This window comes from Lemur catta, chromosome 19 (genome assembly GCF_020740605.2).
Source record: "Lemur catta isolate mLemCat1 chromosome 19, mLemCat1.pri, whole genome shotgun sequence".
NCBI lineage: Eukaryota > Metazoa > Chordata > Mammalia > Primates > Lemuridae > Lemur > Lemur catta.
In genome coordinates, this window is record NC_059146.1 from 21,841,978 (window position 1) to 21,852,797 (window position 10,820).

Consider the following 10,820-nt stretch of genomic DNA (forward strand, 5'->3'; position numbering starts at 1 on the left):
AAAGGTGTGTTCCCTTTAGCTGGAGTGATGCCTGGGCTGGGGGAGGCGGTTATTTCAAAGCTCAGGAGAGATTAGGGAGGTGAAACAGGGGCCTGGGGGCTAGTCCTAGTTGGAGAAGGAATTGCATGAACAATGGGAAGCTGGAAGCCAAACCAATGTGTGGTCTTTGTTTTGTAGATGCAACCTGAAGCCCAGAGATGGCAAGCCAGTTCCCCAAAGTCACAGAGCAATGCAGAAACCATCAGCCTCATCCTCATTGGTTGGGCAGTCATACACTCATTCAACACATACTAACGAAGTGCCTACTCTGTGCCATGCATTGTTTTAGGCACACAAGATATATGGCTATATAGTCATATGCTACAAAACGACGTTTCAGTCAACAATGACCGTACGAGGACCGTGGTGCCATGGTCCCATAAGATTATGATAACGTATTTTTACTATGCCTTTTCTATACCATTGTTACAGCTGCCCACAGTATTCAGTAAAGTAACATGCCGTGCAGGTTTACAGCCTAGGAGCAATGGGCTGTAGCATGTAGCCTAGGTGCGTAGTAGGCTGTACCATCTGGGTTTGTGTAAGTGCACTCTATGATGTCTGCACAATGACGAAATCGCCTAAGGACGCACTTCTCAGACCGTACCAAGCAATGCATGGCTGTAGTGATGCAAACTAGCAAACAAAGATCTCCTGTTCTGACCATGGAGCTTATTATTCTGGGCATAATTATGATGAATTGCTAATTATGTTTGCCTCTAGGATTGAAGCAGGGGGGAATCCCAATTAGAGGGAGGGTGCCCCAGGGGAGCGCCCCACGAGTTACAGCTTGACTCCAAAGCCCCCAATTCTCAGTCTCCCCTCTTTCCAGCATATCGCAGGAAAGCCCAAGAGTTCTTGCGGGTACTCCCAAAACGAAACGGGCTAATTGGGGCGGGGGGGGGGGAGGGTGGTCTGGGAGAAAGACTGAAGAGCTCTTTGTAGCCAGGCAGGGCTGTCAATAAAGTTTTGTCGCCTTGGCAACCACAGGCCTCTGAGGGCGGGGGCCGTGGAGGTGCGCATGCATTCACCTCCTCCCGCCGGGCCGCCCGGGGTTCTTCCCTCCTGCGGCCGAACGTTTCAACAGAGAGAACGGGGAGGACGCGACTGCAAGGTGACGGGCGGAGGCCTTAGCCAATGGAAGGATGGGCTGTTCCAAGGCCAGCCAATGATATAGGAGTTCTGAAGCTGACGGAGCCCGCCCTCTTCCCTCTCGGACCTGAATAACCCGACCCAACCCGAGTTTCGCCCGGAGCGACGGCGCTCTCGGCCAATGAGGGCGTCGACTTCGGGCCGCAGCCGACGAGGAGGCAGGACACGTCTCTATGGCAGCAGCTGAAGGACAGCGGTGTGAGCCACTGGCAGCAGTTGGCGGTGCTTGACGGCAGGGAGGGCGTGGCGGGGTTTTGTCGGGGCACGGACTGGGGCCAGGAGGGGAGGGAAAGCGTGGGGCTCGGCCAATGGGAGCGGCCTGGACCCCATAGCAACGAAGGAGTGGCGGTGGCTTTGGCCAATAGGAACCTAAAATGGCCGCGGCGGGGCGGGCCCGTCGGGCAGACTGGAGGCGCGGCGACTGTGTCTGACGAGAGCTGAAGGAGGCAGTGGGAGGTGGTGGCGGCGGCGGCGCGGGCGCCTGAGGAGGAGGAGGAGGAGAAGCGGGTGAGGGGCGGCGCGGGGCCCGACCTCTGAGCCCCCTCACGACCCCCGCCCCGCGCCGCCTTGGCTCCTAGTCGTCCCCCGCCCCGACTGCCCCCCACCCCGCCCGGCCTCTCCTCATGTCCTGGCGCCCACGTCTCCCGGTCCCTCGGCGGGCCTCGGGCTCGTCTGCAGTGCAGCCCCTTCCCTGTGGTTCCTCACCCAGGCCTCTCCTTGCACCAGGGCCTCTCCCTGACCCCTCTGTCACCCCACCCCCAGGTCACTCCCTGTACCCCTAGGGCCTCTCTCATCCCCCAGCCTTCTCCTTGACTCCTCTCTCACCCCCACGCCTCTCCATGCAACCCCCAAAAGGCCTCCCTCTGTGCCCCTAGGCTTCTCCGTGCAACCCCAGGCCTCTCCTTGCACCCCTCAGTCCTCACTGCACCCACAGCCAGGCTTCTCCCTGTACTCCCAGGCCTCTGTATCCCTAGGCTTCTCCCTGCACCCCCTAGTCTCTCCCTGCACCCCCAGGCCTCCCTCAGTACCCTCCAGGACTCTCTCTGCACCCCCGGGCCTCTTCCTGCCTTTCCTTGACCTCTCACTTTCCTGGCCCCTCAGGCCTTCTCCAGGCTTTTCTCTGCCTTCCCTGGCCCTTCCCTAGGTTCTCTCCTCACAGGATCCCCCAGGACCTCCCTCCCCAGGCCCATCTGGTTCCCCAGGACCCTCACTGGACGCTCAGGCCCTTCATTGCTGTCCCTGGACCCCAGATCTCCCCTCTGACTTTTCTAGGCTCTTTCCTGGGTCCCCAGGCTTTCTCCCAGCCCTCACTGTCCTCCCTGGCACCTCCTGCCTCCCCAAGCCAGCCTTTCTGCAAATCCCTCAGAGCGCCCCAGTCCCTGGTCTGTAACTGATGTCCTTCCACAGTCGCCTTCTGTGCCCATCTCTATGTGTTTTTGTCTTCACTCACAGGCCCCTCTCCAGCTTCCGCTCCCTCCCTAGCGCCCCCACTTTATTTACCTCCAGCTTTCCAGACCCCTCTCCCAACCGCTTTAGCTTTTCCTGATGTCTCTGCAGCTCCCTGCTCCCTGCCAGTCCCCATCTCCTCTCCCAGGGTGCAGATGGGCCTGAAGCGCCATGGTGTGGGTACACGGCAGGCCCTCTGTCAGTGGTACGGGTTTGTTTATTTTTTCTTAATCTCTTTGTTTTCTCTCTTCTTGCTCCTCTTTTTAAAATTTTAAACAATTTTTTTACGTGTTCTGCCTCTGCATACTATTCTTTTTCTCTCCCCTTACTCCTGCTTTTGTCCTATGAGCACCCCCCCCCAACTGGAATCCTTGGAGAGGGAGCAGGTGCCAGGACCCCTCCTCCTCCTCTACTCTCCCTCCCCTCAGCCCCTCCAGGCTGCCTGGGGCTTCACCCAGAGCCTCCTGACCACTCCTGAGGCCTGCTGAGGCCTGCCGGGGAGGGAGGGCAGGCAGGAAGCTTTGACTTTTCCTAGAGGTGGAGTTGCTCCCCACAGTGCTAAGCCTTTAGGGTTATCCCTGACTGCCAATTAGTCAGCCTTCCCTGGGCCCACGGGGACTTGTCTCTGCGCGTGTGCACGTGGGGGTGTGTGTGTGAGAATCTGCGTGTGCGCACAGGTGGGCGTGTCTTCTGTGTCAGGCAGTCAGTGAGCAAGTGTGTGGGGGTGGCTGGCTGCCCGTGCATGCATGTGCACGCGTGTGCACATAGGGGTTGTGTGTGTTTGGCGCAATCTGTGTCTGTGCTGCAGAGTGTGTGGGGAGGAGATACTAATGGTGATGGCTGTCATTTCTTGTGGGGTTCCCCACTGTCAGAAGTACTTGTTACATTTCATCTCTGCTGAACACCCTGTGAAGTCAGTAATGCTTTTCTCCCCGTTTTACAGATGAGACTGCAGGGCTCGCCAGAGGCACACACATTTCCTAAGTGGCACAGGGGCAAGCATAAGGCCTGGCTCCCTGGCCCTGCCCCTGCTTTGTCCTCAGGAGCTCCCTGCTCTCTGCCAGAGGCAGTATGGTCCGCACGGCATCATGGGGCCTGACAGAGTGACAGCCCGAGAACTGTGCGAGAACGACGACCTGGCCACCAGCCTTGTCCTGGACCCCTACCTCGGCTTCCGCACCCATAAAATGAACATCAGGTGAGGGGGTCTGGGGGTGAGGGTGGGCCCCGAGGGGGTTAGGGACCCCTCTCCTTGCACTGCCACCGCTCTCAGCCTGGTCTTCCCCTCAGCTCCAAGTGGGGGTTGGGGGCAGGGCCCAGGAAGGCCCTGGGACCCAGGCATGCCCTCTCCCCCAGCCCCGTGCCCCCCCTGCGGCGACAGCACCACCTGCGCTCAGCGCTGGAAGCTTTCCTGAGGCAGCGGGACCTGGAGGCTGCATACCGGGCCCTGACACTGGGAGGCTGGATGGCCCACTACTTCCAGAGCCGGGGCCCGCGGCAGGAGGCTGCACTCAAGACCCACGTGAGGGAGCCCTCCCTTCCCCCACCGTTGCCGCGTGTCCTCCCTGTTCACCTCGGCCTGGCAGACACCCTAGAGCCCCTCAGTGCATCCCTTGGGGCCCCCTGACTTCCTAGCCCTTGGGACCATCTGAGGCAAGGCTCAGAGAATCCTAGGAGAGGAGAGTTGGGGGGGCCCTCTAAGATGGAGTGCAACCTCTTCATTTGACAGATGAGGAAACTGAGGCCCTAAGAGGGGACGTGAGGCCCTGAGAGCACACAGTGAGTCAGTGGCAGAGCAGGCCTAGAGTCCCAGAGAGAGGGGCCCAAAGATGTCCCTGCTCTAACTCCTCACCGCTCACCCCGGACTGTCACCAGGTCTATCGCTACCCTCCGTGTCTTCCTGCCAGAAAGTGGCTTTACCATCCTGCCCTGCACCCGCTATTCCATGGAGACCAATGGGGCCAAGATCGTGTCCACCCGTGCTTGGTAAGAGAGCAGGACTCCCTCAGGGGCAGCTAGAGAGGAGACCCTGTGCTATTGGAGGAGACAGGACCCAGAGGGGATGGGAGAGAGATGCTCGTGTTCATGGGCTGGCTGACCCGGGAAGAGAGAGGGCCTGGTCCAGGCACTGCCAGAAGGCCCTTGCTGCCCACCATAGTGCCACTGGAGGATAAGACTCAAGATGCAATCCCAGGGTTCCTGGGGCTGCCAGGAAAGAACTAGGCTATGCTCAGGACTGCCATCCTATCTATAATACATCCTGACCTGAGCTCCTCCCATGTACCAAGCACCGCTGGGTGCAGTGAGGGAGACCCATGCCTACCCCTGCCCCTGTGAGCACAGTCCTGGCGAGAGGTGGGTGGCAGCCAAGTCAACGTGCGGTTACTGATCACAGCTGTTGGTGGGGGGCGGGGGGCGGAGCTGGCCAGGTAGTGCCCAGAGAGCTCACAGGGACAAACTGGAGAGTGTGGCAAGGTGCATGGGAGGAGTCCCAGCAGGAGGCAATGAATGAGAGCAGGGGAGAGAATGGGGGGCCCAGGACTAGCCCAGCTATGTGTGCTGTCCTGGAGGCTTTCAACAGAAGGGTTCTGGGCAGCGGTGAGAGAGAATCTGGGAGGTGGAGCCCAATGGCCGCACCGCCCCTGGGTTCTGCTCCCCTGACGCCTATGGGAATTGGTGCTCACAGCCCCGCACGACCTGGCGTCTTGGCAGGAAGAAGAACGAGAAGCTGGAGCTGCTGGTGGGCTGCATCGCAGAGCTGCGGGAGGCAGATGAGGGGCTGCTGAGGGCCGGAGAGAACGACTTCAGCATCATGTACTCCACCCGCAAGCGGAGTGCCCAGCTGTGGCTCGGCCCTGCAGCTTTCATCAACCACGGTGAGGGCCAGGCCCTCGGAGGGGCAGGGTGGGGCGGGAGGAGGGGCGGGGCCGCAGGAGCAGGGGCGGGGCCGGAAGGGGTTCTGATCACTCAGATCATCCTCCTCTTCTCTCCCCCGCCCCGCTCCCGACCTGCTGCAGACTGCAAACCCAACTGCAAGGTGAGACCCGGGACACCCAGAGGAGTGGGCACATGGGAAGTAAGAATCCCTGGGCCTGGGGAAGGGATTTTTGGTCAATAAAGAGCCAGAAGCTGTCACACGTCTCCATGGCTTCCCACTTACCAAAGCAGTTTCCCACCAGCAGCCCCTTGGAATGGGCAGAGTAGGTGGTGTTCTTGAGGCCATCAGGAAAGGAGGAAGAGGCTTTAGCTTGGCCAGTGTCGCCCGGCCGTTTGCACAGTCACACTGAGACCCAGGTTGCCAGCTGCTGGTGGTGATCTTTCTTGTCTGAAACGCAGCTGGGAACTGTGCCAATATGAGCAAGGAGTGTGGTGATGAGGAGACAGAAAGTGGCGGCCAGGTCCCCATGCCCCAGAGGCCCCGGCCTCACGGGGAGACGGCACAAACAGCCATGGCAGAGCTGGGGAGGGGCTGGTTCATGCTACCTGGAGTGAGCCCAGAGAGCCCCGAGGGCCAGGACTTAGGACACTGTCCGGTCAGAGGGCAGAGCAGGGGGAGCAGCTGGCTGAGGAGGCGCCATGGTGGTCCTGTGTGGTGGAGCAGAGGGGTTGAGGGGAGCCTGCTCCGGGAAGGCCTTGAGTGTGCACCCTGGGAGTACGGATCTCATCCGGCCTTCAGTGGGTGTGACTAGGAGGGTGCAGGGCTTCAGCTCCAGAGTCAGAACTGGGTTTGAGTCCTGGCTGTGCTGCCCTAGCCTTGGGTTTCTCGTCTCAGACAGGTTTGGTGAGAATCCTCACCTCCTGGGATGATGGTGAGGGACAGGTGGTACCACCTGAGACTGCAGACTGATTTTGGGACAAATAACGTGTACCCTTGTCTGGCCCCACACACAGACGCTGGGTGGAACAGAAAGCAAAAGGCAACATTCCTGAGGCACTGGGAGGCAGCCACTTCGGGCACAGGAGAGGGCGGCCACACTCCAGTGAGCCAGAACTGTCGGGCTTCACAGAAGTGATGGCTTGCTGGGTGTCAGAGGAAATCGGTGCAGGAGGGCATCCCAGGCAGGACATGGCATGCCAGAGGGCTGGGGTGCCCAAGATGGCTCGGGGTGGGTGCCAGGGCCTCATGGGGCAGGCCAGGGAGCCATGGGAGTTCCCACCGAGGTGCATGAGGGGAGGCTTGGTGTTTTAGATCACTCTGGAGGCTGGGCAGGAAGTGGAGAGGTAATGAGAGACTGACTCCAGGTAGGGTCCTGGGGACCCGAGGAGGACAGGATGCAGAAGATGACATGCTCAGGAGGTTCCTGCCAGTTGGTCTGGGGCCATCAGGCAGGTAGGCTGTGAGGGCCACTCCCAGATGAGCGTTAGGCTCAAGTAGATGGCTGGACAGACAAATGGATAGACGGTGGTCATGCCCCCTCCTGGATGGAGAGCAGGGGGGCAGGTGCAGGCATGAGGGGAAGATGAGGAGAGTGAGGGGTTTGTGGGGCAGGCGCCAGGCAAGTGATGCCAAAGGCAGGGCTGGAGCGTGGGGTGGAGGCAGACCCCAGGAGGGGAAGCAGCCTGAGGCAGGCAGAGCTCGACCTCAGCTGCCAAGGCACAGGCTGGCAGAGTGGGCAGCTCGGGAGGGGATGGGCTCCGGGTGTGTTGGAGAAGGTGGAGCTTGGCATGTGGCTGTAGAAGCCGGAGAAAGAGCACAGGAGGGAGTGGTCACTGCTGCTGGCACTGCACGCTGCCAGGAGGTGAGGTTAGATCATCGTCCTGTGGGGAGGGGTGGAAACCAGCAAAGGGGCAGATCGTCCAGGCACTGCAGGCAGAGGACAGGCCCTCGGCAGGGCAGCCCCTCCGAATGGTGCTGCTTGGGGGCTCAGCTGTCGCCCTGACCCAGGAGAGGACCCTTGGGGCCAGGGTGCCCAGCCAGGTGGGAGAGCAGGGTAGCCCCTGCCCTGTGCCCTTGGCTAAGGTGCTGAGCGGGCATGGCCCCAGTTTGTGCCCGCAGATGGGAACGCAGCCTGTGTGAAAGTGCTCCGGGACATCGAGCCAGGGGATGAGGTGACATGCTTCTATGGCGAGGGCTTCTTCGGCGAAAAGAACGAGCACTGTGAATGCTACACCTGTGAGAGGTGGGGACGGGGTGAGGGGCAGGCAGGGCAGGCCTGGTCAGGACAGACCAGCTGCCCCAGGGGCCTGGGGTCCCTGAGCCTGAAAATGCATCCTCTTCGGGGCCCATCCCTGAGCGCATCCACCCCTCGGCCTCTCCCCTGCTCCTGGCCCTGCAGGAGAGGTGAAGGAGCTTTCCGGCTGCAGCCCAGGGATCCTATGCTGCCACCACGGCCCCAGGACAAGTACCAGCTACGGGAGACCAAGCGGCGGCTGCAGCAAGGCCTGGATGGCAGTGGCCGGCAGGGTCTGCTGGGCCCGTGGGCCTGTGTTCACCCATCCCCTCTGCGCCGGGACCTGTTTTGCAGTGAGCACCCCTCCCTGCCATGCTGGCAGCCTGTTCCCGAGCCCCTTCTCTTACCTCCCTATATGGTCTTCTGTCCCCTTTCTCCTGAGCCCTCTGCCCAGCCCGGACCCTTTCCTCCCACTCTCAGTTCCCCGACGGGGCCTTGCTGTTAAGCGTATCTCATTGCATCTTCCGCCTCTGAGGAGCACAGCACAGAACTATCTCCTTGTCCAGAGGAGGGCCTGCCAGGCCCTGCTGATGTGGCCTCTCCTTTGTCTCCTCTTCTCCCCGCCCCCACAGCTGCCTGCCAGCCCCTGCACCTGCCACCTTGCAGCGCCCGCCCAGACAGCTTGCCCCTGTGGCTCCAGTGGCTGCCTCAGCCTCAGCCCCGAGTGCACCCCCGGAAACGCCGACGCCCCCGGCCCCGGCGGGCCTCAGTACCCCCCATCCCCCATGCTGCTCGCATCTCCCTGCACCGATGGGGAGGCTGTGGCCCCCACTGTCGCCTGCAGGCAGAGGCCTTGGTGGCCCTGGGCCAGCCTCCCCGTGCCCGCTGGGCCCCCCAGCAGGACTGGCACTGGGCCCGGCGCTATGGACTGCCTTATGTGGTGCGTGTGGACCTCAGCCGCCTGACCCCGGCCCCACCAGCCACCCCTGCCCCCGCTGGGACTCCAGGCCCCATCCTGGTCCCCAAGCAGGCCCTTGCCTTCACTCCCTTCTGCCCGCCCAAGCGCCTGCGGCTGGTGGTCAGCCACGGCTCCATCGACCTGGATGTCAATGAAGAAGGGCTGTGATGGGCTGGACTGGGACAGGGGGACCCTGGGCAGGAGGGAGAGGGCTCTCTCCTAGCTCCCCCCCCCCACCTCCAGAAAAAGCCCTTGGACCTCTGGGAGGGAACTGAGCTTTGACCTCAGCATTGCTCTGACCCTGAGCGGGGGTTGGTTTGGACACCCCCAGGGATCTGATCCCCTACCCTTTGTGACTGCTGACCCCTGAGCCACCCCCACCCCGCAGGGAGCCCTGGCCATTTGCTGCCCTCCCCACCCCTGCCCAGCCTCAAGACTGCAGGAGCCATCCCCTCCCTCAGCCCCTTCCTCCCCAGGGAGCAAAGCCATAAGGGGGTGGGGACCACCCCATGGCATCTCCCCAGAAGCCCAGGCCTCAGGAGGAGGTAGAACTGACTTGAGGGTGGCACTCCCTAAATCTGCCCCCATGGAGGGGAGTGGGTTTGCTCTCAGCTCTGCAACTGTCTAAGGTGGGGGTAAGGTGGGGGGGTGTCTGGGGGGCATGTCCTTCTCGCTGCCCCCGAAGGGTCTCAGGGAGGCCGGGTGCGACCTCGTCTTTCTCATGGTGCTATCCCTGGTGCTACTGGGGTGGGGGCGTCCTCCTCTCCCCCACACCAGAAAGGGGTATGTTGGGGGTTGGAAGCACTTGAACTTTCTATTTTATTTTATTAAAACCTTGTTATAAGGAGCGCCTTGGGAATTTCTTTGTTTTGGCATATGTCTTACGTGGCTGTCAGGAGGGTGAGGCCCTTGGCCGTAGTGGGGAGATGGGGCGGCAGCACAGGCCTTGGGCCCGAGAGCTGTCGGGAGAGGGCTCGGGGCAGGTGACTGCCGTGGGTTCTAGGGACTGGAGTGCTGAGGCAGGAGCTGTATCACTGCTCAAACTGCTTAGGCTGGTGCAAAAGTAAATGCAGTTTTAGCATGGTTGAAACTTGCCATTTGGTATTGGAATACATTCTGAAATAAATGTGGTTAATGTTATACATCACTTTAATGTGCATCTCTCGCTTTATGTTTTTTTGCTAATGACTTATCACTTGCTGTTTATTTGATATTTATTTTTAGACTATGGAAATGATGTTAAACAAAAAGCAAATGTGAGTGATTTTCTTATTCGGGTTCACGGGTTGTAAAGCAGCGGAGACAACTCGCAACATCAACAACGCATTTGGTCCAGGAACTGCTAACGAAGTTTTCCAAAGGAGATGAGAGCCTCGAAGATGAGGAGTGCAGTGGCCGGCCATTGGCAGTTGACAACAACCAATCGAGAGCAGTCATCGAAGCTGATCCTCTTACAACTACACAGAAGTTGCCGAAGAACTCAACGTCAAACATTCTACGGTTGTTCGGCATTTGAAGCAAATTGGAAAGGTGAAAAAAAGCTCAATAAGTGGGTGCCTCGAGCTGACCAAAAATCAAAAATATCGTCATTTTGAAGTGTCGTCTTCTCTTATTGTACAGAACAATGAACCATTTCTAGATTGGATTGTGATGTGTGACGAAAAGTGGATTTTATACAACAACCGGCAACGACCAGCTCAGTGGTTGGACCGAGAAGCAGCTCCAAAGGACTTCTCGAAGCGAAACTTGCACCAAAAAAAGGTCATGGTCACTGTTTTGTGGTCTGTTGCTGGTCTGATCCACTACAGCTTTCTGAATCCTGGCGAAACCATTTCATCTAAGAAGTATGTTCAGCAAATCAATGAGATGCACCCAAAACTGCAACACCTGCAGCTGGCGTTGGTCAACAGAAAGGGCCCAGTTCTTCTCCACTACAACACCCGACTGCACTTCCCACAACCAACACTCCAAAAGTTGAATGAATTGGGCTATGAAGTTTTGCCTCATCTACCATGTTCACCTGACCTCTCGCCAACTGACTACTTCTTCAAGCATCTTGACAACAGGGTAAATGCGTCCACAACCAGCAGGATGCAGGAAATGCTTTCCAAGAG

The 10,820-nt window shown here is 59.5% G+C and overlaps 1 protein-coding gene across 1 annotated transcript; it reads left to right on the forward strand.

Annotated features, from left to right (window-relative positions):
* The first annotated feature begins 1,490 nt into the window (after positions 1–1,490).
* Positions 1,491–9,554, forward strand: KMT5C (lysine methyltransferase 5C). The gene is given in 10 exon segments (XM_045532792.1): positions 1,491–1,698; positions 3,581–3,835; positions 3,994–4,159; positions 4,513–4,524; positions 4,526–4,623; positions 5,350–5,513; positions 5,655–5,674; positions 7,621–7,757; positions 7,914–8,101; positions 8,381–9,554. Coding segments are annotated over 9 exon segments (1,389 nt in total). The 5' UTR covers positions 1,491–1,698; positions 3,581–3,725; the 3' UTR covers positions 8,875–9,554.
* The last annotated feature ends 1,266 nt before the right edge of the window (positions 9,555–10,820 follow it).